At 38.1% G+C, this 26645-nt stretch overlaps 2 protein-coding genes and 1 long non-coding RNA gene across 4 annotated transcripts in view; 2 read left to right on the forward strand and 1 right to left on the reverse strand.

Moving 5' to 3' along the window:
- LOC149681523 (centrosomal protein of 290 kDa-like) overlaps positions 1-26645 on the forward strand; it is a 249160-nt gene that overhangs the window by 21149 nt on the left and 201366 nt on the right. The gene's annotated exons all lie outside the window — the stretch shown is intronic.
- LOC149681524 (centrosomal protein of 290 kDa-like) lies at positions 3612-7798 on the forward strand. Its single transcript, XM_089834230.1, has 3 exons — positions 3612-4000; positions 5721-5936; positions 7495-7798. Exons 1-3 carry the CDS (start codon positions 3863-3865, stop codon positions 7693-7695), a joined length of 555 nt encoding a protein of 184 aa, XP_089690356.1. The 5' UTR covers positions 3612-3862; the 3' UTR covers positions 7696-7798.
- On the reverse strand, positions 11194-14544 carry LOC149681525 (uncharacterized). 2 transcript variants are annotated; one of them, XR_016365438.1, is made up of 3 exons: positions 14181-14544; positions 12354-14116; positions 11194-12273 (listed from the first exon to the last, which is right to left on the reverse strand). It is a non-coding gene; the product is annotated as an uncharacterized LOC149681525 (long non-coding RNA). The 2 variants fall into 2 exon arrangements; XR_016365437.1 differs by lacking the exon at positions 11194-12273 and having other exon boundaries at positions 12329-14116.

Raw genomic sequence — 26645 nt, forward strand, 5'->3', positions numbered from 1 at the left:
AGGAAGATACGTTCCACATTTGTCTTCACACACAATTCACTTAAGAACATATCTCAAGCAAGATCTCGAACCACAATGGTCAGAAGAGCATGACGAAGAGTGGAAGTATATACAACAGGTATTGGTAAGCAAACCGGTTCTTCAGTTCTATGATCCGTCGAAGAACACGAAAGTATCGACAGACGCCTCAAACTATGGTCTAGGGGCCGTATTGCTACAAGAGCACAAGGATCAATGGAAACCCGTAGCTTACGCTTCTCGAGCCCTAACAGATGCTGAAACAAGGTACGCTCAAATTGAGAAAGAGAGCCTCGGACTAGTCTTTGGATGCACGAAATTCCACAATTATATATATGGAAAATCTGTCGTTCTGGAAACGGATCATAAACCCTTATTGGCAATGTCAAAGCGACCAATTGCGGACATACCGCCTAGACTACAAAGGTTATTTTTGAGACTTACCAAATATCAATACACGCTGGAGTTCAAGCCAGGCAAAGAATTAATCGTGGCTGATGCACTCTCAAGAGCCACTTTGCCAAGTAAGCACGAAAATCAGACATGGCAAGATGAAACAGAAATCCATGTAAGCGAAGTAGTCAAAAGCTTACCAGTAGGAAACTTGATGCTGCAACGCTTAAGAGACGCCACTGCCAAGGATAATACGCTAATGGCCTTACGACAACAAATGTCAACGGGATGGGCGAACATGGATTCGACATTACACGCTTATGCCGGTGTGAGGTCCGAACTAACGGCAGCTGAGGGCCTCATACTCAAGGGTACACGAATAGTAGTACCACAGATCTTACGACCCGAGATGTTACGCCTAATACACGATGGTCATCTAGGGATTGAGAAATGTCGCAGGCGAGCGAGACAAGCACTCTATTGGCCAAAGTTAAATGAGGATATAGAGCGAACGTGTAAAAGTTGCGCTTCCTGTAATAAAGTACATTACATTCCACCTCACGAACCACTGTTGATGAGAGACACCCCGAGTAAACCATGGATCAGAGTAGCCACAGACCTTTTCCATCTCTCAGGCATTGATTATATTGTGGTCATCGACGCATATTCAACCTACATCGAAGTTGAAGCGCTCAAATCCACAGCAACAAGTACAGTCATAAAAAGTCTTAAAAGAATATTCGGACGGCATGGCATACCGGAAGAGGTGTTGTCAGACAATATGCCTTTCGATTCAACTGACTTTCAGAGTTTTGCGAAAGCCTATGGCTTCACGTCAACTAGATCGAGCCCACACTATCCACGTTCAAACGGATTAGCTGAAAAAGGGGTTCAGATAGCGAAACGGCTCTTGAAAAAAGCTCTGGATTCTAAAGAGGATTTTGAACTTGGGTTGTTAAGCTATCGCAACACACCACTAGATCATGGGAAATCCCCGTCTCAGTTGCTTATGGGTCGGACTTTGCGAACACGTCTGCCGGTCTACCATAAACCAACACGACAACCACCACCAAAGAAACATTCACAGGTCTCGAGTGGTCGACCTCTGGCGAAATTGGAGCAGGGCGACGTGATACGAATTCACAATCCAAACGATTCGAGTTGGGCACGGAAAGGACAGATCAAACAGGAACTAACACCGCGGTCGTATCAAGTACAACTGGATGATGGGGCTCTTCTGAGACGAAATCGCCACCAGATTTTGAAGACTGAAGAAACACCGACGCCATCCTCACCGCGAGTCGCAGAAAAGGAAGCCGTCAGTCCCCCAGTACCTCCGCTCGAGGTCAGAGATGATATTCCACTGAGAAGATCTACTAGGGTGATTAAACCACCGAGAAGGCTGGACCTCTAAGGCTGGACGTCATCCATTTCTTAACATTGACGATTAGTGTTTAATATGTTTAGAGTTAATATGTTTTCAAGTTAATATGTTTTAAAATTTAAAGTGTCAAGTTAATATGGTTTAAAATTTAAAGTTTCAAGTTAATATGGTTTAAAATTTCAACTTAATATAGTTTAAAGTTTCATACGATTAAAGTAACATTTGTTTTGTTTTACGAGAAGAGATGTATCAATAGCATGTTTGGACTTCCCGCCTATACTGTTGTTACCAAGAGGGCGACACTGTACTGTAAAAAGACAAGAGCAAGGCAGAACTCTCTAGAACGTAGTAGCAAGTACGAGGCAGAACAATAAAGAAGTTTTGTTACAACTGCTGCCCATTATTTAAGTGATTAATTAACACTACCCTACCAACAGTAGAAAACGATACAGCTCTGCCCTCATGGACGAATTCTGATTGGTTCCTGCCTTTGGCAAGGCAAATCTGGTGTATAGAAGGTTAGCCAAGTTGTTAGGGGTGGGGTGTTCCTCTGACATTTGCTGTAAACAACCCAACACACGTGTATAGTAGTTTTTCCGTTACTACTGAGCTATTACCAAGCAGTATAGACTTGGCCCTGACGTGATTCTTGGATGTTATTCACCCCATCAGGAATGCACATATCCATGGGCATATGCTAGTGATGCTAGATTCACCCACGAAGTAGGAAAGGCAATATAACGTGACACTTTAGAGAGAGAGCCGATATTCACAAATGAAATACCTCTCAAATACACGTGATAGTCATTGACACGTGGTGTCACGTAAAACGACATGTACTTGGCAACAATCACTTGGAATTCATGCAATGTCTACCTTTTAATCATCCAATATTTTATAAGGGAGGGCTCCCACAATATGTCACCTTTTCTGCACCTCCTAGGGAACAATTATGAAACTAATTCTTTCTATTCGATATTGTTAGAGGGATGAACTTGACAGTATTTTAGAAACCATTGAGAAAGTTCGTCTAGAAAATGGAGACCTGAGAATCCAACTTATAAATTTCGAAAGAGAAAACAAAAGCCTTTTCATGGGCATGAAAGAAATTTTAGAGGCCTTGAAAGAGGAAGATGGTAATTAACTTTGATTTTTCCGTTGTTTTAAAGTCTTTGAACTCTTGACTTTCAACCCAATTAGGCAAAGCAGATGTCGTATTAAAATGTCCAACCCTCGAGCAGCTGGTTGCCGCGATTGAAGTTAGGGAAATCGCGGGTTGTTACGATCCAATTTGGATCTTAAAATGTCAAGTTGATCAGCTTCAAGGTCAGAATGAGGCCTTACGTGGCGAATTGAAAATTATCCGGCAACAAGCCATTAGTTCAATGAATAAGCTGAATAAGGCCGAAGACAAGGCAAGTACTAAAAAAGCTACTCGATGGTCAAGCTAGGCAGAGGGCGGAATTTGAACTATTTAAAGGGAATGAGAAGCTTCATTTGAAAAACCTCTGATTTATATAACAAAAGATAGAATTAATTTCTGTGAATTCAAAAATATCAAGCTTCTAATTCTCCGATTTCTAATTATTATTTGGCAATATGCATTTGAAAATGCTGCATACGAAATTATTTGAAATCCACTTTTTAAGAAAGGCTAAAACGTTTCCCGTAGGCTGACGTCACAGATATATTTTTCCCCTTACAGATGGCGCCACTCTCTCCGCTATCAGACCCAGAGTTTAGACTGGAGAGAAGCTCGAGAGACGCGTATAGGATTCCCGCGCTTTTTTTCCTGACGTCATAGTCATGTCGTCAAACGGGCGAACAAGCTAGACAAGACAAAATGATTGATATATCGAAACTGAGTTTTCGTGATTTTCCAATGGATTTTAAAAATAGAAACTTTGGTTCAATTATATTAAAAACTTGATATTTTGAAAGTAGAGGCTTGAAAGTGTAACATAATACCACTTTCGTGGTCAAATATGATATGAAATTGTGAATTCGCATTCCCTTTAAAGGTGGTTTAATTCTATTAAAGCAATTTTAATTTTACAGTTACGAACAATGGGTAATATCCCGTTTAGTCCAACCAACAGTGGATTATCTGATGCATCTGAAATTCACGCAGACGTGAAATCTGATAAAATTAGTGTTTCCAAAGCTAGTGATAGATTGCCATCTTCTCCAATTAGATCTGAATCGGTAAGAAGTCTGTTTTTCCTTTTAGAATATACAAGTGTTTTAAATAGGGTGGTAGGACCGAAGTACAGTGAGTTCTATGGTCGATTTTGAGTCAAAAATGTTCTATGACACTTTGCCGATGACCTCTTACTTAAATTAGTTTCTTAATTTAAAGGGGTCATCGTAAAGCAGTTATCTTGCCCTTAGGGTAAAACGTCATAGAACATTTTTGACTCAAATTCCACTGCACTTTGGTCCTACCCCCCTTTTTGAAACACCCTGTATAAAATTGCGTACTTCCTTATAACCGTCCGACGAACCATATTCACTAATTAAGTGATATTAGTCTACTAATTGTTTAAACGTGCTGAAACAAATATAATCAAATGACTTCGACATAAATAATTAGTATTTGTATGTTTATAGAATTAATTAATGTGTTAATTACTATGTTTTTTACACGAATGAAATGTGTTACTATGTTTTTACACGAATGAAATGTGTTACTATGTTTTTACACGAATGAAATGTGTTACTATGTTTTTACACGAATGAAATGTGTTACTATGTTTTAACATGAATGAAATGTGTTACTATGTTTTTACATGAATGAAATGTGTTACTATGTTTTTACATGAATGAAATGTGTTACTATGTTTTTACACGAATGAAATGTGTTACTATGTTTTTACATGAATGAAATGTGTTACTATGTTTTTACACGAATGAAATGTGTTACTATGTTTTTACATGAATGAAATGTGTTACTATGTTTTTTACACGAATGAAATGTGTTACTATGTTTTTACATGAATGAAATGTGTTACTATGTTTTTACACGAATGAAATGTGTTACTATGTTTTTACATGAATGAAATGTGTTACTATGTTTTTTACACGAATGAAATGTGTTACTATGTTTTTACATGAATGAAATGTGTTACTATGTTTTTACATGAATGAAATGTGTTACTATGTTTTTACATGAATGAAATGTGTTACTATGTTTTTACATGAATGAAATGTGTTACTATGTTTTTACATGAATGAAATGTGTTACTATGTTTTTACACGAATGAAATGTGTTACTATGTTTTTACATGAATGAAATGTGTTACTATGTTTTTACATGAATGAAATGTGTTACTATGTTTTTACATGAATGAAATGTGTTACTATGTTTTTACATGAATGAAATGTGTTACTATGTTTTTACATGAATGAAATGTGTTACTATGTTTTTTACACGAATGAAATGTGTTACTATGTTTTAACATGAATGAAATGTGTTACTATGTTTTTACATGAATGAAATGTGTTACTATGTTTTTTACACGAATGAAATGTGTTACTATGTTTTAACATGAATGAAATGTGTTACTATGTTTTTACATGAATGAAATGTGTTACTATGTTTTTACATGAATGAAATGTGTTACTATGTTTTTACATGAATGAAATGTGTTACTATGTTTTTACATGAATGAAATGTGTTACTATGTTTTTACATGAATGAAATGTGTTACTATGTTTTTTACACGAATGAAATGTGTTACTATGTTTTTACATGAATGAAATGTGTTACTATGTTTTTACATGAATGAAATGTGTTACTATGTTTTTACATGAATGAAATGTGTTACTATGTTTTTTACACGAATGAAATGTGTTACTATGTTTTTACATGAATGAAACTCTTTTCGCAAGGGTGAACACATTGTGAACTATGTATTCATTGCAGGAAATAAGCAACAGATCTGATGTAGACATGAGTGAAGGTGAAGTAAGTGCAAGCCCAACTCACCAGTCGCACAACACTGCTAGTGTGCCATCACTTTATAAAAACATCCTGTCTGAATGGGAGAAATTTCACAGTGAAAAGCGGACTTGGACTGAAGAATGTGAGAGAGAAATGCAAGTCCGCGATACTTTGAAAACGAGATTGGAGGCCTTTGAGGTATGTAAATAGCGTTACTAAAATAGTTCGATTAATTGAAAATTGTTCGGTTGCTTGTAGTGGTCGGCGTTTGGACAAGATAATCCACAGAATTTTGGTTAATCAGTTATTCATGAATTATAATGAGATAATTATTCGTGATTACATTGCATTAATCATAGACTTCACGTGGATAATTTCAAATTATGAATAAAGATAAAACAAACAGATATTATCCTATCCAAATGCCGACCACTAATTGCTTGGCTATTGTTTCAGTATAGTTCGATTGCTTGACCACCATCTCCTAATCCAAGACCGTTCGCCGACCCAATAAAATTTCCAGGAGTGGGTTTTTAATTCGCCAGTCTCTACCGCTAGAGGCGTGATTAACTATAGCTTTTACGTCACGGCGTGACGTAAGAGATTTTGAAAACGACCGTTATTTTCCTCTTTTTGAATTGGTTAATTCCTGTCTATGCTAGGTTGGAGATCTTTGATATTTCAGATGAAAACTGCTAAAAGAATTAAACATGTTCCTATATTAAGATTTCCATTTCAAATTTTAGTTTACTTTGTTTAATTTTCTTCGCTTAATGAGGGAATTTATTCACTTTAAAGTTAACCCACCGTTGTTAAACTACAGTTTTCAAATTCAAGGGTGAAATTGTACGCAATTAGTTCATTTGTTTATCTTGGTTTTCCTAGATTATCCTGTATTTAGATATAATTTACTAATCAATAATCCTATAATTTACTAATCAATAATCCTATAATTTACTAATCAATAATCCTATAATTTACTAATCAATAATCCTATAATTTGCTAATCAATAATCCTATAATTTACTAATCAATAATCCTATAATTTACTAATCAATAATCCTATAATTTCCCTAATCACTTTCCTATAATTCATATGATTTTAATATTTAAATCTTATTTCCTAATCACTTTCCTATAATTCATATGATTTTAATATTTAAATCTTATTTCCTAATCACTTTCCTATAATTCATATGATTTTAATATTAAAATCCTATTTCCTCATCTAATTTGCATCTCAAATTCCAATTTTTCCCATTCAATTTCAAGATTTTCCCCTACTATGTACTTAATTTAATCTTGGATTATTTCAAATTAATCATCATGATATGAGAAATATAATCAAATACTTATATCACTTTAGTCAAGGTTGTCCAACTAGTCGAAGAAAATGTATTGTGCGAACACAACCATTATTTCGAATCTCGGATAAATCCCGCCACCTATTGGGATAAAATGCCATTCATATACAACATAAAGTCCCCCCTAAATATTTCACCGTGCACGGGCTTGGATTACATATAGGAGGCGGTGGCTTGACTATTGTTTCTGTATAGTTTGATTAATTGAAAATTGTTCGATTGATTGAATATTGTTTCAATATAGCTCGATTAATTGAAAATTGTTTCAGTATGGTTCTATTAACTTAAGTGAAAATTGTTTCGTTATAGTTCGACTAATTGCGAGTTTTTTCGGTTCTTTATGAAGGCAATTAAAGGTCGCCTAATATTCTTATCGAAATTACAATTGACAGAATCTTATATTAACACTTGAAAAAGATGAAGATGAAATGAAAAAAGCCTTGGCTGAAGCTGCGTTGAAAGATTCACAGCTTGTTTGTAGAGTCAAGTTTTTATCGAGGAGACTTGAAGTTTCCGCTGCATCAGAAAGTGATCTAAGAAAGGAAAATGAAGCTGTCATTTATTTATTTGTTGTTTGGTACATAAAGTCATAGGTTGACTTTTGAAGACCGCCTTGTAATACAAATGGTTATAATTATCACAGGTATTGCATATAAAAGTAAGAAATGTATACATTTGGTTATAGTTATCACAGTAAATGGTATATAAAGTAAAAATACACAAAGAAGAAGAAAAAAAAATAAAATAAAATAAAACACACAGCCTTGAAACAATTATTGGCTAAATAACAGTAACTTTTAATAGTTGGTAGGAACTAATAGTAATTTGTGTTGGTATTTTGGGTGTAATGTAATATAAGGGCCTTTCGAAAACAAGACTTATCTTTAAGGGATACTAAATCTGCTGGGAGATCATTCCATAGGTTTATAATGCTGCGTGTAAAATGGTTTTGACGGACGGTTGTTGTAGCACGTGGTTTAGACAATTTATGAGGATGACCGCGCGTACTAGTATACACTGAAGACGTGAAAAATGTATCGAAGTGCAGATCTAGTTTGTTATTAAAAAAGTCATGAAGAAGGCACAAGTCATTTATCTGGTGTCTATGATGGATGGGGTTGATGGTTAGTTTAGACAGGAGTTCATAATAACCCCCCTTCGGGGGGGAAGTATGAAACTGGCCATAGAGCTAATGGTAAAAATCGCGAACAACAAGATTCTGTCGTTGCGCATAGAAAGGATTAGCCTGTTTATGGACATACAACCTTACAGTATATCGTAGTGGTATCTATGCTCCTTGGTTTTCGTTCCAAAACTTCCGTTGGCTGGGATTTCCGTCGAAAAGAAAAATGGCGATATGGTGGACGTAGAAACACGTTGCAATTCTTATATTAAAGATACTGCGAATAAATTTGTCCAAACCGTTTCAATTTAACCACGGAATTCTCACTCACACATATCACAACAAAACATTATTGAGGATCGTTTAAATGTTTTGTAGAAAACTAGAAACCCCGACTAAAAGCCAACTTCTTAGCCAAGGCTTAATTTACACCGTTCCGACTGAAGCAGACGTGAGCCATTTTCGCTCCTACAATCACAAGATAAAAATAGTGCTATGCTAAACCGGAAGTGTGTAAGTTAATGCGCGTGGGCGCTAAAAAATGGGGTAACTATTTCTTTGGGAGTTAAGCGGTGTATGAATCCGCTGAGCTTTACGGTGAAACTTTGTTGTTACGGGCTTTTTAACCAGTTTCGTACTTCGGGTTATTATGAACTCCTGGTTTAGATAATCTGTCGGCGGCTGGTAGTTTTTCTAATAGTGGTGATAATTTTGTAAACCGATTTTGGGCCTTCTGCAACGATGTCATTACATTTTTTCCAGAAGGGGTCCAAATAGATGAGCAGTAGTCAATATGGGGTAAAGCTAAAGCATTGTATATAGTACGTAACAGAAAATAAAAGAGTTGTTGAGCCTCGAACTGAATAGTCTGGAGAAAATGAAATATTTATTACGATACAAGGTATATTTAATTTGAAATATGTTACTATAAGCACTCCATAAGAATGAGTCGAAAGGGTAGTTGCAGTGAGCACACATCCTTCATATATGGGTAGAGGCAGAGAGAATTCATAATAGGGAGTGGAAGCTCTTGCCCTTGACAGTGCTAAATACAATGTAGCTCAAACAAGAAGGCTGCGTTGCTTAAATTGCCCTGGTAAAAACAAGTTTCCTTCAAACCATGGATTAACTAACGCTAGGGATAGTTCGTTCCCCCGAAAAGATAAAGCATGCATGTTCCAAACGCCCCCTAGCAGCAGCTACTATCCCTAACAGGAAGTTATAAGAAAATTGGACCAAATATCACGTGTTCTATGACGTCAAAACTGAAATCCTGCCTAAATTGGGCAAAAACTATTTATTTTGCCTAGAGATGGCGCTATATCTACATCCGTTTTGGTCCAATAAATTGGGGGAATGAAGAGGGAAATCAAGGAATAATTCGGAACATGTAGTTGGCGATAGCATTACATGGGAAACCCGGTTAGTGAACAATCCCTAGCGTTAGTTAGTCCATGCTCAAACACTATTGGTTGTACAATTACCCAATAATTGTTCGCAACTTCGAGTGCGACTGGCGCCATCTGGAGATATTTTTAGTCCGACGTTTCCCTTCCGCTAAAATGGTAGTGTCCATATCCCCTAGAGACCCTCCGGCAACATTCTAGACCCGCCCCGGAGGGAGGGGCCACAAAATTTCATACTGGAAATAGACCTGACGAGTTTTGTTGATCACGTGATTTTTGAGCTACATTATATTCCTCAGTTTCCACTCCTTATTGTAAATTCTCTCTGGTAGAGGGACGTTACTTGGCGCTGCATCTCGTAGATGGCCCAGATGGGCATCACTCGGCGGTGTATACATCGTAGAGTGGCATCACTCGGCGGTGTATACTCGGTCATTCATTTGCTGTAAACAGGAACAATCGCCTACTCGAACACGAAAGAGAATCACAGTAGACAATAGCTCAATTATTTTGTGGTGGACAATGCCAATAGAGCTATCTCAGAAGCCTTATTGTGACGTCACCCATGCTATTTCCCCTTAGAGCCAAAGCGGTACCAAACATGGCCGCCCACTGAAAAAGCTAAGCCCATGACGGTTTTACCTAGGCACTGACGTCACAACTGAGATAGCTCTATTGTATAAGCCCTAACGATAAACACATACTTAAGCGTTATAGGGTTAGGATGTTTGTATAATGTGCCTTAGCGTGCTAATTGGCTGCGGTTATTTTAGGAGAGGGCTCATAGCAAAGTGTTAAATTTGCAAAAGGCCTTGGATGATTCTATACCAGCGACAGAGCTGGAAACAGCAAATCGTAGCTTCCTAGTATAGATCTTAATACCAACAAGATGGCCCCGGCCAGATTACACTTTTCGCGCCCTCTAGTGACTAGAATTAGTATTACTATATTCATTGACCCCGACAAATTTAAAATTTTCAGGTTTTTTTCCATTGTTTATAAAATAGCATTACGATTATGAATAAAACCAATCTAGTAAGAATTTGGTTTACAGTTTAATTAAATAAGTAATTAACTGTAGTGTTCAAGTCTTGGTGGATTAATTAGGCGAGATATACTAATCAATATCCAAGATTTATTCTACCATATGATTATGGTCATTCGTTACATTGGGTGGCAAGGATGCCGCTTGAGTGCGGATAAAGAAGTGAGGAATGTTCTCTCCTATATCAGAGAGAATTTAGAAGGGTAGTGGAAAGCCCCCCTTTGACTCTATTAAACGTGATGACGCCCAAACAAGATGTCGCGTTGAGCTTTTTGGGGTAGGCGAGTTTCCGGTCACGTGTTCTAAAATATCTCTGTTACCAACGCATCATACCGGAAATCGACCTGCCTAGATAACGTTTAGCAGACGACGTTGCGCTACATTCCAAACCACCCCTTCCACTCCCCTTCTAAATTCTCTTTGCCTATATCCATAAGGAGATTATATCTCTCTCTCTAAGGGCCCAAGCGCATCTATTAGCAAAAACATCTAGTTCTGCTAGATGTGACTTAGATTTTGTATAGGGGCTCCTTCCGAATTTTTCGTCAAATTCGCGGGAGAGAAAAATAATTTTCAAAATCAGCCACGACCGATATCCTAAGCCGGTGGTGGTCTAGAGGCGAGCTCTGAGATAACGCTCCCAAGCGGTTGGGAATCAAACTAAAAAAGGCGGGTAGGCGAGGGCCGCGAGAGAGGAAGGACTGAGGGGAAAAAATAAGTAAGAGAATTTCCAGAACCCCCCAGCTCTCTCAGACACAAGAGGTAAATTCGCGCTTAGTAAAAATCACGAAGAGCTGTCGTGAGAAATCTTTGAAGGAGGGAAAAATGTTCAATGCCGGGTTACTCTGCAGCGAATGCGCTCGGCCTCTGTTTAGGCTATACAATTATTATACCACTTGAGATGAGACGGATGGCTGACCAAATCGGACATACATACATTTCAACCGTAACATAGAATCTTGGGCCCTTAGAGAGAGAGAGATAATGTCCTTATGCTATATCTCATGCTTAGAAAATGGGGGTTACAATCAATCGATATCTGAGGATGGGGCGCCATCTAGGTTGTGTTTGGAATAGGCGGGAATTACGAATATAGCAATACTCTCCCGTGAGATTAAAACCCAGTGACTGTATGAGTCTTAAGATAATGTGAGGGTTTAACAATAAAATTCGAAGATCATTGGCAACTTGTAATATTGCGCTATGCATTTGTAACAGTTTGGTTGAGCTTAATGAGGTAGATTGTAATTCAGATTTAACTTTGTTTAAGTCACTATTTTATACTGTCCTTTATGAGGTTATTGTTATTGTGGTGAAAAGTTTGTTTAAAGTCATTATTTATACTGTCCTTTATGAGGTTATTGTTATTATGGTGAAAAGTTTGTTTAAACTCATTATTTATACTGTCCTTCATGAGGTTATTGTTATTATGGTGAAAACTTGGTTTAGCTGCTGTCTCATAGGTTGAGCCTTTCAGGCGCTCGTCTGTTTCGGAGTGGGTTGCGGCGAATTGGTGTCGCGGATGTGGTGGTGGTCCTTGGGACCAGTGACCCTCGCATTAATTATTATTTTACCGGTCCCACTATAAATTAAATTTCTAAAATGGTGAGAATAAAAAGCACGTAAAGACACAAAAGTAAAGAAGCTGAAAATTCTAATTGAATTTGAATTTTTTACTGTAGGAAAAAGTAGCATATAACAATCCATAACAGTTAACTTTTATTTCTTATCACAATTTTTCAACTAGTTGCCACTAAATATCAATCAACATGTCTAATGATATTTGAAGTTCTTAATCCTTTTCTGAACTAGCCTTATTCCTTATTGCATTTTCCATAAATTCAGCGGCAATATCTTCTCTCGCTATCAGTAAGCCAGATCAAAATCTTGTAATGTGACCATGCACTACTGAGAAATACGATTACTGACAACTAGTACTGGCTATGGTCTAGACTGTCGACTACAAGAGACTCATTCTAGAGTATAGACGCTAGACAAGATCAATAGTCAATAGAATACAAAACTTTTGTAGGGAAGTTGTAGCCAAGGAGTACTAACTACCTAGGAGTAGAATTGGTAGAAAATGTGTTGAGCTAGAAAAATTCTAAAAAGGAACCTTGAATTTATAAACTGGTCCCACCGTCTATTTTTTCCAAAAACCCTAATTAATAAAGTGCTCCCTGATACCACTGACCCCAACTTTTGGAATAAATAAACTGGTCCGAGCAATTAATAAACTGGTTTGGGACTTGTAAACCTGTCTTATTTCCTACCCTGTAGTGACGAGCCCATGATGTAAACAATAAAGATGGCCGCGAGCTACGAGGTTTAAGCCTCGGTCTTTAGTGTATCGGGACGGGGGGACGGGGAGTCGGGGACTCGGGGTCCGAGTAAAATTGTCCATGCCCATGCCTTTTAATAATTATCTTAATGTTCTTTTTATTGATGATTGTTTATGCCTATTAATATTTATCTTAATGTTCTTTTTATTGATGATTGTTTATGCCTATTAATAATTATCTTAATGTTCTTTTTATTGATGAGCTTAAGTTGTAAATTTTTAATTTGATACTTTCAAAGTAACGTTAATTAAACCTTCAATACCTTGATTTAAATTTTCATTTATAATCCTTATTTAATTTAAGGATGATGTCAGTTTGTAAGTCTCGTTAATTTAATTCCCCCTTTCCCACAGAGAGGGTCTGAAAATTTAAATCACTTGGCAGAGACTGGAGATCTTCAACATTCAGTGACAGACTCTGAATCTCAATGGGCAATTAAAAAACTGTATAAATTTAAATTGAAATTCCAAATTATAATTAAATACTTTTTGTTTGATACGTTGATATTAACGTAATCAATCCTTGAATACTCTATTGGTACTATCAACACCATCGTTAAATTTATTACTTAAATAATATAATTTTTTAAATATAATAATCAAATTAGCGACTTATAATTACTTAACTTTAAATGAGTATGTTTCATTGATTAAAATTACATTTCTAAAAATTGTTAGGTTGATAGCACTTTCATGTTTCATGTAGAAATTTCATATTTCCGTGGATGGAGAGATGAACACGTTGATTCCGTTTGTCGTTGATTGAAATTAGATTCATTTTGATCATAAATTTCATTTTATATTTTGAGCTGTTGATTTTATGAGATTGTTGATTTTATTTTTATAATTATCACTTACGAAACTGTTATTAGTAGATGAACCCAGCGAGAGTGGAAACTGCCAAAATGATTAGTTGATTCCGTTTGTCGTTGATTGAAATTAGTTTCAATTTGATCATAAATTTCATTTTTTATCTTTGAGTTGTTGATTTTGTTGATTTTATTTTTATAATTATCACTTACGTAACTGTTATGAACCCAGCGAGAGCGGAAACTGCCAAAATGATTAGTTAATTTTGCAAAGAATCTGCAATTTAATTCTGCAAAAATCTACCTATTATTTTATGTCAGTTCCGTTAAGTGATCATTTAATTTTAAACTTGCCAAACAAATAGTGAGCAATGGTACCTCCGTCCCAAACTAGTTATAGTTTTAAAACGCTGACTCGAGTTTCATTTTGTTAATACATTTAATTTTATTAGTAAATCAACCTCCCTAACTTTTAAGCAGACGAGTCTTCAAAAACGATATCATTGGTAAAATTAGAAAACTCTCTCTGCTTAGCGCGCCTTCTGTCGGGGAGAACTTTAATTTCTTTTTTGATTAATATGATAATATTAATTGTAATGTTTAAGTTCCCAAGTAGAAATCTAATCTTGCCTAGGATTAAAAAGATATATAATAATTATAAATTGCAAAAAAAAAATTGCAAGCAACTGTCTCTCTTCCTCTAGCGCGATACAATATATATTCGACAGCATCCAGTGGCGGGCGTCGGGGAGGTGGGGGGGGGGGTCCTCTCTCTCTCGTCTCGTGGCGGGCGTCGGGGAGGTGGGGGGGGGGTCCGTATCGTTGTACCTCTCTCTTCTCTTCACTATAAATTATCTGACTCTATATTACAAGCAAGCGTGGCTTCGTGGTAAGGCGCGCGCTCGGGCGTTCTTCACTGACGTCTCGTATGGATTGGGACATTGCGGGTTCGAGGCCCGGCGCCGACAGAAAAATAATTTCAATTGAAATTAAATACGTTACGCCACCTATGAGGTGTGAGGTGTACTACGGATGAATTTCGACTCAAAAATTCGCGGGAAATTTGAAATTCAAAAAGTTTATTTATGACGAAACTTATTATGCGGTTACACCAAATCCAGCCAGCCGTCCAGCCAACAGAGGTCGGAACAATACTTTTCAGCTCTAAAGAGCGCGAAAAGTAATCAACCTCCCTAACTTTTAAGCAGACGAGTCTTCAAAAACGATATCATTGGTAAAATTAGAAAACTCTCTCTGCTTAGCGCGCCTTCTGTCGGGGAGAACTTTAATTTCTTTTTTGATTAATATGATAATATTAATTGTAATGTTTAAGTTCCCAAGTAGAAATCTAATCTTGCCTAGGATTAAAAAGATATATAATAATTATAAATTGCAAAAAAAAAATTGCAAGCAACTGTCTCTCTTCCTCTAGCGCGATACAATATATATTCGACAGCATCCAGTGGCGGGCGTCGGGGAGGTGGGGGGGGGTCCTCTCTCTCTCGTCTCGTGGCGGGCGTCGGGGAGGTGGGGGGGGGTCCGTATCGTTGTACCTCTCTCTTCTCTTCACTATAAATTATCTGACTCTATATTACAAGCAAGCGTGGCTTCGTGGTAAGGCGCGCGCTCGGGCGTTCTTCACTGACGTCTCGTATGGATTGGGACATTGCGGGTTCGAGGCCCGGCGCCGACAGAAAAATAATTTCAATTGAAATTAAATACGTTACGCCACCTATGAGGTGTGAGGTGTACTACGGATGAATTTCGACTCAAAAATTCGCGGGAAATTTGAAATTCAAAAAGTTTATTTATGACGAAACTTATTATGCGGTTACACCAAATCCAGCCAGCCGTCCAGCCAACAGAGGTCGGAACAATACTTTTCAGCTCTAAAGAGCGCGAAAAGTAATTATCAAAAGCTCCTTCAAAAGCAAACTGAAGATAACTCGAAGTTTCAAGAATACCAAGAAAAAGAGGTAGGCCCAAGTTCATACATACATTACTGTGTTCGCATAGTTGTTCTATATTATACTTATTAGCCTAGCTAATGGAACATGAAAACGAGTAACGTAATTATGGGGCGTGAAAACGAGCAGCGTAATTATGGGACGTGAAAACGAGCAGCGTAATTATGGGACGTGAAAACGAGCAGCGTAATTATGGGACGTGAAAACGAGCAGCGTAATTATGGGACGTGAAAACGAGCAGCGTAATTATCGGACGTGTAAACGTGCAGCGTATTTATGGGACTTGTAAACGGGCAGCGTATTTATGGGACGTGAAAAGGGGCAGCGTAATTATTGGACGTGAAAACGGGCAGCGTAATTATGGGACGTGAAAACGAGCAGCGTTATTATGGGACGTGAAAACGAGCAGCGTAATTAAGGGACGCGAAAACGAGCAGCGTAATTGAGGGACGCGAAAACGAGCAGCGTAATTGAGGGACGCGAAAACGAACAGCGTAATTGAGGGACCTGAAAACGGGCAGCGTAATTATGAGACGTGAAAACGGGCAGCGTAATTATGGGACGTGAAAACGAGCAGCGTTATTATGGGACGTGAAAACGAGCAGCGTAATTGAGGGACGCGAAAACGAGCAGCGTAATTGAGGGACCTGAAAACGGGCAGCGTAATTACGAGACGTGAAAACGGGCAGCCTAATTATGAGACGTGAAAACGGGCAGCGTAATTATGGGACTTGTAAGCGGGCAGCGTAATTGTGGGACTTGTAAGCGGGCAGCGTAATTGTGGGACTTGTAAGCGGGCAGCGTAATTGTGGGACTTGTAAGCGGGCAGCGTAATTGTGGGACTTGTAAGCGGGCACCGTAATTATGGCACTTGTAAACGGGCAGCGTAATTATGGGGACGTGAAAACTGGCAGCGTATTTATGGGGACGTGAAAACTGGCAGCGTATTTATGGGTCTTGTAAATCGGCAGCGTAATTGTGGGACTTGTAAAGCTAGATTCCCACTTGACCGAAAAAAACCGGCGGAAATCACACAGCCGACGGTAGAAAATTTAACTTACGCCGGCGTCCGGCGGTAGATCATTCACACTACATCTGAATTTTGAGTTTGGCGGTAGATATTTTTGGGTCACGTGACAGATTTGAGTGGTTTCCACAACATCTATTTCACACTCTGAATTGGTATCTTTGTCCCCTTGTCGCTTAGATCGTACAAGAAGGGATATTTTCTAACATCCTCGGTAAAGTCTTCCTTATTAACATCATATCTCTTTTTACTTCCGTTAGTTTAATTTTTCTTTCTTGGTGGCGTGTTTCCGATAAGCCTTGGTCAACCACAATAAAAAATGGCGGCTATCAATCGATCTCGCGTGTGGGTGCGCTCTTGAAATTTATTACGTTTTCAGTGGGATAATTTCATTGGCTGAGACATCGGCGTAACGCCGAAGACGACCGAAAAAATAGAACACAACTTACGCCCGACTGAACGGAAATTCCATCGGGCTCGGCGTAAAGATTTTTCGGTCGAACCCCTTTCTGCCGTGTTTCCGTCGTGTTTTCCGTCGAGTGGGAATCTAGCTTAAGTACCTCTGCGGCAAAACATCTTCCGCAGAACGCGACCGAAAGAGCTTTCGGTCGGACAGAATTGGTGTTCTATTTTTGACGCCAGAGGACGACGTAAAATTATTTTCATAACCAACGAAAATTCGTTTCGGGATGAAGCTTCTGTTGACGTCATAATAGGGGAGTTTTTTTTATCGCCGCTTTGAGGTTTTTTTGTTTATTTTTTTAACTCGCCAGTCGCCATGCTAAGCTAAAAATGGCCGCTTATAGTGTTGTGGTCACTGGATCCCGAGAGTATCGAATTGGGCAGGCATGTTCACAAGTTTATGTGGCACTCTTCGTAACATTATAGTGTACACGAGACGACGTGTAACCTTAGATCGTTCTTGGGTGCAGTACAACCTTAGCACATTAGAAACCTCACGGGGTATTGCAAAATGATTTATGCCCTTGTCATTGTGTAGAGTTAAGCTTATTTCCCACTTGACCGAAAACCCGACGGAAACAATGAAACCTCTGCGGCAAAACATCTTCCGCAGAACGCGACCGAAACAGCTTTCGGTCGGACAGAATTGGTCAGGGTTGCCACGGGTCAGGGAAAACCTGGAAAAGTCAGGGAATTTAAAAATGGGCCAAAAAGGTCAGGGAAAAGTCAGGGAATTTGATTTTAGTGGGTAAAATTTTTGGAGATAAATCTTTATTGAAAGTTTCTCCTCATCATCTCTTAAGACAGAGTAAACTCTAGAGCAATCCTTAAAAATGCTGTCTAGAATTGTTTTTATGTCAAGTTAATGCCTTTAAAAAATCTCTTGGACTGTTATTTAAAGTTTAAATGTTTCTTATTCATTTCGGTGAAACAAATACATTGGAAAACTTAATGTAGATCGAGTTTATTTAATCATAAACACTTAAAACGTGCTGTAAACATTCACACTCTCGGCCTAAAAAGGTCAGGGAAAATCTCAGAAAAAGGTCAGGGAAAACCTAGAATAGTCAGGGAATTTGGTTCTGATAATGCCGTGGCAACCCTGTTGGTGTTCTATTTTTGACGCAGAGGACGACGTAAAATTATTTTCATAACCAATGAAAATTCGTTTCGGGATGAAGCTTCTGTTGACGTCATAATAGGGGAGTTTTTTTTATCGCCGCTTTGAGGTTTTTTGCTTATTTTTAAACTCGCCAGTCGCCATTGCCTCATTTGCAAGTCACGAACTTTTGAGACTGAATTCTCTAATCGAATTTGATCGCGAGTCGCTTTTGCCGTGTTTGTACGTAATAAACCTCTGATTTGAATCTCTGACCTTAATTTGGTAGAAGTACATTGTTCTAGAAGAAGCTATAATATCAACAGTTGTCTCTATAATCCATAGTTAAAGAAACCCATATTAGGCCTCTTTCTCTAGCCCAATATGGCTTTTTTAACTAGGTTCCCACAACCTAGTTAAAAAAGCCATATTGGGCTAGACAAAGAGGCCCTCGCGCTAGAACATGATCTGAGGTTATAATCATACTACAAGTTTTACAATATCCAGATTATACCAAAACTACGAGACCTACGACATCCAGACTAAACCACGAGATCTACGGTACCCGGACGAAACCACGAGATCTACGGTACCCGGACGAAACCACGAGATCTACGGTACCCGGACGAAACCACGAGATCTACGGTACCCGGACGAAACCACGAGATCTACGGTACCCGGACGAAACCACGAGATCTACGGTACCCGGACGAAACCACGAGATCTACGGCACCCGGACGAAACCACGAGATCTACGGCACCCGGACGAAACCACGAGATCTACGGTACCCGGACGAAACCACGAGATCTACGGCACCCGGACGAAACCACGAGATCTACGGCACCCGGACGAAACCAGGAGATCTACGGTACCCGGACGAAACCAGGAGATCTACGGTACCCGGACGAAACCACGAGATCTACGGTACCCGGAAGAAACCACGAGATCTACCGTAACCGGACAAAACCACGAGATCTACGGTAACCGGACGAAACCACGAGATCTACGGTAACCGGACGAAACCACGAGATCTACGGTAACCGGACGAAACCACGAGATCTACGGTAACCGGACGAAACCACGAGATCTACGGTAACCGGACGAAACCACGAGATCTACGGTACCCGGACGAAACCACGAGATCTACGGCACCCGGACGAAACCAGGAGATCTACGGTACCCGGACGAAACCAGGAGATCTACGGTACCCGGACGAAACCACGAGATCTACGGTACCCGGAAGAAACCACGAGATCTACCGTAACCGGACAAAACCACGAGATCTACGGTAACCGGACGAAACCACGAGATCTACGGTAACCGGACGAAACCACGAGATCTACGGTAACCGGACGAAACCACGAGATCTACGGTAACCGGACGAAACCACGAGATCTACGGTAACCGGACGAAACCACGAGATCTACGGTACCCGGACGAAACTACGAGATCTACGGTACCCGGACGAAACCACGAGATCTACGGTACCCGGACGAAACCACGAGATCTACGGTACCCGGACGAAACCACGAGATCTACGGTACCCGGACGAAACCACGAGATCTACGGTACCCGGACGAAACCACGAGATCTACGGTAACCGGACGAAACCACGAGATCTACGGTAACCGGACGAAACCACGAGATCTACGGTAACCGGACGAAACCACGAGATCTACGGTAACCGGACGAAACCACGAGATCTACGGTACCCGGACGAAACTACGAGATCTACGGTACCCGGACGAAACCACGAGATCTACGGTACCCGGACGAAACCACGAGATCTACGGTACCCGGACGAAACCACGAGATCTACGGTACCCGGACGAAACCACGAGATCTACGGTACCCGGACGAAACCACGAGATCTACGGTACCCGGACGAAACCACGAGATCTACGGTACCCGGACGAAACCACGAGATCTACGGTACCCGGACGAAACCACGAGATCTACGGTACCCGGACGAAACCACGAGATCTACGGTAACCGGACGAAACCACGAGATCTACGGTAACCGGACGAAACCACGAGATCTACGGTACCCGGACGAAACCACGAGATCTACGGTATCCAGATCAAACTACTCGATATACAATATCCAGATTGCACTACGTACAACTGTCAAGATCAACAGTGGGCTTGGGAACCCAGTAAAAGAAACCCCTATTTGGCTTGGCAACCTAGAGTAAGAAACCCATATAAGGCTTGGGATCCTTGAGAAAGACACCCTTTTTAAGTTTCAGATACTAGAAACAAGATGACCCAGTCATATAGTTTTTACCGCCTTCTAGTGACAAGAATTAGTATTACTATATGCATTATAAGATGACCCCAGCTAATTTAGCATTTCGGGTTTTTTTTTCATTGTTTGTAAAATAGCATTCCTATTATGAATAAAATCAATCTAGTAATAAACTACAGTAACTTACTTATTAGGTTCATTTTAAACTTAACCTACAGAACTTTATCTTAATTAAATTACAGAATAATATTTTTTAAACTAGGGTCGGTACTGGTAAATGTGAACGATTCTATTTTTTCTTTAACATTTTGTAGCTAATTTTTGGGCGGCTTAAATTCCTTTTAAAAGGGCTCTATTTGTAGATTGAATATTGAGGATTACGATAAAAATGGTATGAACATTGTAGGAATACGTGGATGAAAGATACGAACCTATATACACACCAACTCGGACTAATCAACTTAAGTTGATGCCAATTTTAGGTGTTGCTTAATACAATACCATCGGGGAATAAGCTCTAGGAAGAGTTAAAATAATCCCACGATAACAAACCTTTAATCGTTAGATAGATCACGTTTTTCACCATAAAATTGATATTAATATCTGTGGTTTCGACTCGGAATTCGATTTTAGAGTTGGAAAAAACCAGGTAAAAATTCAATTGTTTCAAGGTTAATTAGAATCCTTTTTAAGCTATTTTACTAAAAAATAAAAGTAAAAGTTATAATATTAACTTTAAAATACATCATTGACCCAAAAAAGACTCAAATTTCGCGCCATTAGTAAGTTTATCAATTTAGCGGTAAGAGGGCGGTAGCTACGACTACTTATTGGGCGGGAAAGCGAGAAAACGAGACAGCTGTTATGCGAGGTATCGAAATAAATAGGACTTCTCAACAAATTATTGAACATTTTGACTCGGGTATTGATTTAACTATATTATCCTATTATCACTTATCACATCTGCGTAAACTTTAATCTAGGTGCATGGATTTAGGCCCTACGTAATGGTAGCTCCTTCAGGGTTGCCACGGAATTTTCAGAACCAAATTCCCTGACTTTTCCAGGTTTTCCCTGACCTTTTTCTCAGATTTTCCCTGACCTTTAGGCCGAAAAAGTGAATGTTTACTGCACGTTTTAAGTGGTTATAATTAAATAAACTCTCAACATTAAATTTTCCCATGTATTTGTTGCATCAATACAAATAAGAAACATTTTAACTATAAATAACAGTCTAAAAGAGCATTTACTTTACAAAAACAATTCTAGACATTTTTAAGGATTAATTTAGAGTTTTCTGTGTTGAGAGAGGATGAGGAGAAACTTTCATTACTCTTTCAATAAAGACTTATTCCCAGAAGTTTTACCCACTAAATCAAATTCCCTGACTTTTCCCTGACCTTTTCGGCCCATTTTTAAATTCCCTGACTTTTCCAGATTTTCCAGGATTTCCAGGTACTGTGGCAACCCTGTCCTTTCCTAGGGCCTTTTTTATTCCTCCCATTTGATTATCATTGTTGTTCACATTTGGGTCCAGTGTTCAGTCACTACCTCCTTCAGTATTTAGGGTCAGGGTGTTTACATTTACCAGTGATTGTTCACAATTGGGGTCCTCCGAGGGGATTGGGAAATAGGATATTGTGCAAAATTTAAGAGAGTTAAAAAGCTGAAAACATAGCGAATTGTGTATAAAGAATCATATTTCATATCCTGAAAGTTTCTGGTGTCTAACATTAGCTCCACGGAAGTTATTCAAATATTTGCAAAAAGTGTCCATAATTACCAGTACCAACCCTATAGTAACTTCCTCAATCGGTTAGTTTTAAACTTAAAGGCCGACTTCCATCGAAAAGGGTTCTTACGAACTGAAAACCGTGCATCGAGAGTAACAATGGAGCGACCGTGCCGATTTTCGAATCCCCGCAGGACAAAATTTTGAGGGGTTCTTACGAACTGAAAACCTTGATACGGGGGTTCTTACGAACTGAAAACCTTGATACGGGGGTTCTTACGAACTGAAGATAAACAATAGATATTTTCCTTCAGAGGGTCGTAAAAATCGGGAATAAAATATTTAAGAGACTTTCTATTGTTTATCTTCAGTTCGTAAGAACCCGCATAGCAAGGTTTTCAGTTCGTAAGAACCACTCCAAATTTTGCCCCAGTGGGGACTCGAAAATTCGCACGGTCGCTCTATTGTTAAGAATCGATGCACGGTCTTCAGTTCGTAAGAACCCTTTTCGGTGGAAGTCGGCCTTTAACTAAACTACATCATTATTTGTAAAGTTATCATAAACTATAGTATCATGATAATATTAATTAAATTAAAGTATAATATTAATTAAATTAAAGTATAATATTAATTAAATTAAAGTATAATATTAATTAAATTAAAGTATAATATTAATTAAATTAAAGTATAATATTAATTAAATTAAAGTATAATATTAATTAAATTAAAGTATAATATTAATTAAATTAAAGTATAATATTAATTAAATTAAAGTATAATATTAATTAAATTAAAGTATAATATTAATTAAATTAAAGTATAGTATTAATTAAATTAAAGTATAATATTAATTAAATTAAAGTATAATATTAATTAAATTAAAGTATAATATTAATTAAATTAAAGTAAATTCCTCAATTAACTTACTTGAAACATCATTATTTATAATTATCATTAATCTCACTCGTGAATTTATATTTATTTTAATCTTAATTAAATTACAGAATAATATATATTGAACTATTGTAACTTCCTCAATCGGTTAATTTTAAACTTAATTAAACTACATCATTATTTATAAAGTTATCATTAATCTCACTTGTAAACGTGGACTGCTCGCTTAACTAAGTAGAGTAGCAGACGAGTTTTCAAGAGACGATATCATTGGTTAACTCATGGTGAACTTTGCCTGCTAATTCGTTTCTCTCTACATTCAAGACTGATAAGGTTTTAGGAAAAGAACTCTAAGCTTCAGACGTGACTTTGAGGCCGACTTAACGTCATATTAACGTGGTAGTGGGCGATTATTTAATTTCTCTCTCTTAGCGCGAAACGCCGCAAACGCGCCTAGACTCGAGATGGATTTCTATCCCAGCTCATATCTTATGAAAGGAAAGGTTTATATAAGCATTCGGTGGCTCAGTTCTAGCGTGCCGGGTTTCCGAACTGTAGCGTTAACGTTGGTACGTGCGAGTCCCGTCGGGGATTTGGAAATTTGCGAAATAAAATAACATGAAGGTTAGCTACCCTAGGTCCATCTGTTTTTGGGGTTTAGAGCATTATTTATGAATTATGAATAAATTTGAATAAATTAACGCGAAAAGGCGGGGTTAAGACGCCCAACCAGCCGTAACATAGGATATAATGGGGGAAAAAAGGGGGTAATATAGGGGGGAAAGGCACTAAAAAAGGGGGAAAAGAGGGGGGAAAGGGGGAAAAAGTGGGGGTGAAAGGGGTAAAAGTGGGGGTAGTAAAGCTTCGGTATAAATGCATTAGTTTTTAGCCCATCAATAGATGGCGCTAAAAACTAAAAAGAAGCCCACGTATATTCTGGAACATCAACATTAATCCAGATAAAACAACGAAATCAGCACTGTTCCAGATTGAAATTAAACATAAAAAGCAAGTACTATTACCTGATCAACAATACATTATACTTGTAATAGAGCCAACACTGCAAATACATTTTTTTTTTATAAATTAGAGAATCAAGGCCCCCCAACGAGGGAAGCAATTCAAAACTGTACAACTACTAATTTTTAATTAATTTCAATTAGTAAGAAAATAATCTAACAATTTTGATAAAGAAACCTGCTGATATATGATTTTTACACATTAGGTTATATTTTCTATAGCATCAAGTTTCAATACAACATGACTGGGGGCTAACTCTATGCGATGGCTGTATATTGGTTTAAACGTACATTCATTGAATAAATTTAGTTCCCAGTTATGTATATCAGCCTAATTTTGTTAGGTTTGCAATACCGCACTAGAAAGATTTTATTGTGAATACTAATTCAAAAAAAGTTTGTATAAAATAAAAACAACTGTAATTGTTTTTGTTGAGGAATTTATTTTAAGGTCAAAATGATCAGTGATGTTTATATTAAACGAAAGTCATACTAAATTGATTTTGTTCATAATCGAAAGGATATTTGATAAAGAAAAAGAGAATACCGCCAAAAATATTTGCCGGAACCATACCAGTTCTAGCCAATAGAGGGTGCGCAAAGCATAATATGGCCGGGGCCATCTTGTTTTATTAGGATCCTTACGGCAGTGCAGAATTGTATCTCAGCTATAAAGTACATTGAATACTACAAATCGTACGAGTGCACTGGTTAAATCACAGGCCTTTCACTGATTCGAAGATAGTTTACTTGCTTTATTATAGGATATATTTTGCGGTATATAGCCTTATTTTGATAATGTCACTAATTAAGAAAATCTTGTCATTGTCGTGTCAGGTTTGATTCCTCAAAATCATGTGAAGAAAACAATTATTACAAAACTTTGTATTTCATTTACTTAAGGCAATTTAAACTTCATAAATGATCTTAGTTAGCAATCTAAAGGACAGTTTTTGTAGGGGAGAGATAATTTTTTGTAGAAATTTAAACAATTTGCCAATGATTTAATTTAAGTACGTTACCGTCTACCTAATGGTTTATCGTAAAGTCTTTCCTATATGGTTTAACATCAAACCATTCACATATTCCGTTAATGGCTTAATCTAAAATATATCTTAAATCCAATATGGTTTAAATCTTCTCTAAAACCATTTAAGTTCCATTCGAAGTCCTATGTGGGGTGACTCTTAGACTTCAAACCATATATAAACCATTTTCAGACTATTATTTTTTGCAGTGTTTCAACTGGAGTTAAAGGTCCTTATTTGCGGTCTATCCTCCCTTATTTGTCTGTATTGGTGATATGTCAGTCCCAATAGGTAGTCTATCCCTATATATCGCTTTCAATTGGTTCGTTAATATTCCCAATTGGCGGTGTATCCTCCCTTATTGGTCCGTATTTGTGACATTTCAGTCCCAATAGGTAGTCTATGCCTATACATCACTTTCAATTGGTTCGTTAATATTCCCAATTGGCGGTGTATCCTCCCTTATTGGTCCGTATTGGTGATATTTCAGTCCCAATAGGTAGTCTATCCCTTTATATTGGTTCCAATTGGTGTGTTAATAATCCCAATTGGCGATGTATCCTGCCTTATTGGTCCCTATTGGTGATATGCCACTCCCAAAAGGTAGTCTGTAAATAACTATTGGTTTCAATTGGCGAGTTGTTGGTCCCAACTGGTGGTCTAATCCTCTTCTATTGCTCCACATTTTCCCAATTGGTGGCCAATTCGTACCCAATGGGCAACTATAAGTTCCAATTGGTAAATATCGGCCCCCATTGGTAATATATTGGTCCCAATTGGTAATATATTGGTCCCAATCGGACCGACATGGCCCAATTCAAAAACCCCAATTGTTGTAATTGGTACACAATTGGTTTCTATTGATTTTTTTGTTCGGGTAATTAAAGGAATAGCGACGTGATTTAAAAATGATCTCAAATCTAAAGAAAACCTTACTTTTTTGAGAGTTTAAACCCTTCTGATTCCAAAAATATGCTTGATTAATATTTAAATTTGAGGGAAAACACAGAAAAGACACTTCAAACATTTGAAATTTGGGGGCAAAAGCAAATTTGCGGAGAAGATTTTTGGCGGGTTTTTCTCCTTGATACGTCACTCACGGCATCTCGCGGGAAAGCCAAGCGCGAGCGCACGAGACTCCCGAGTCTACTAATGCCGCGCGAATCTGAATAAAATAGGCTTAACAAGGCGCGGCGACACTAACAGGCGTCACGTGAGCGATATCTAGAGAGAAAATTTCTCCTTACTACGTCATCAAACGAAACAAAATTTTAACTAAGCCTTTTCCAAACACAATACTTGGATTGCAATTTTCTAAATTGCTACGAAACCAAATACAAAA

The sequence above is a fragment of the Phalangium opilio genome, unplaced genomic scaffold, assembly GCF_054372755.1.
Source record: "Phalangium opilio isolate 3A_F unplaced genomic scaffold, DU_Popi_V2 ptg000038l_1, whole genome shotgun sequence".
Lineage (NCBI taxonomy): Eukaryota > Metazoa > Arthropoda > Arachnida > Opiliones > Phalangiidae > Phalangium > Phalangium opilio.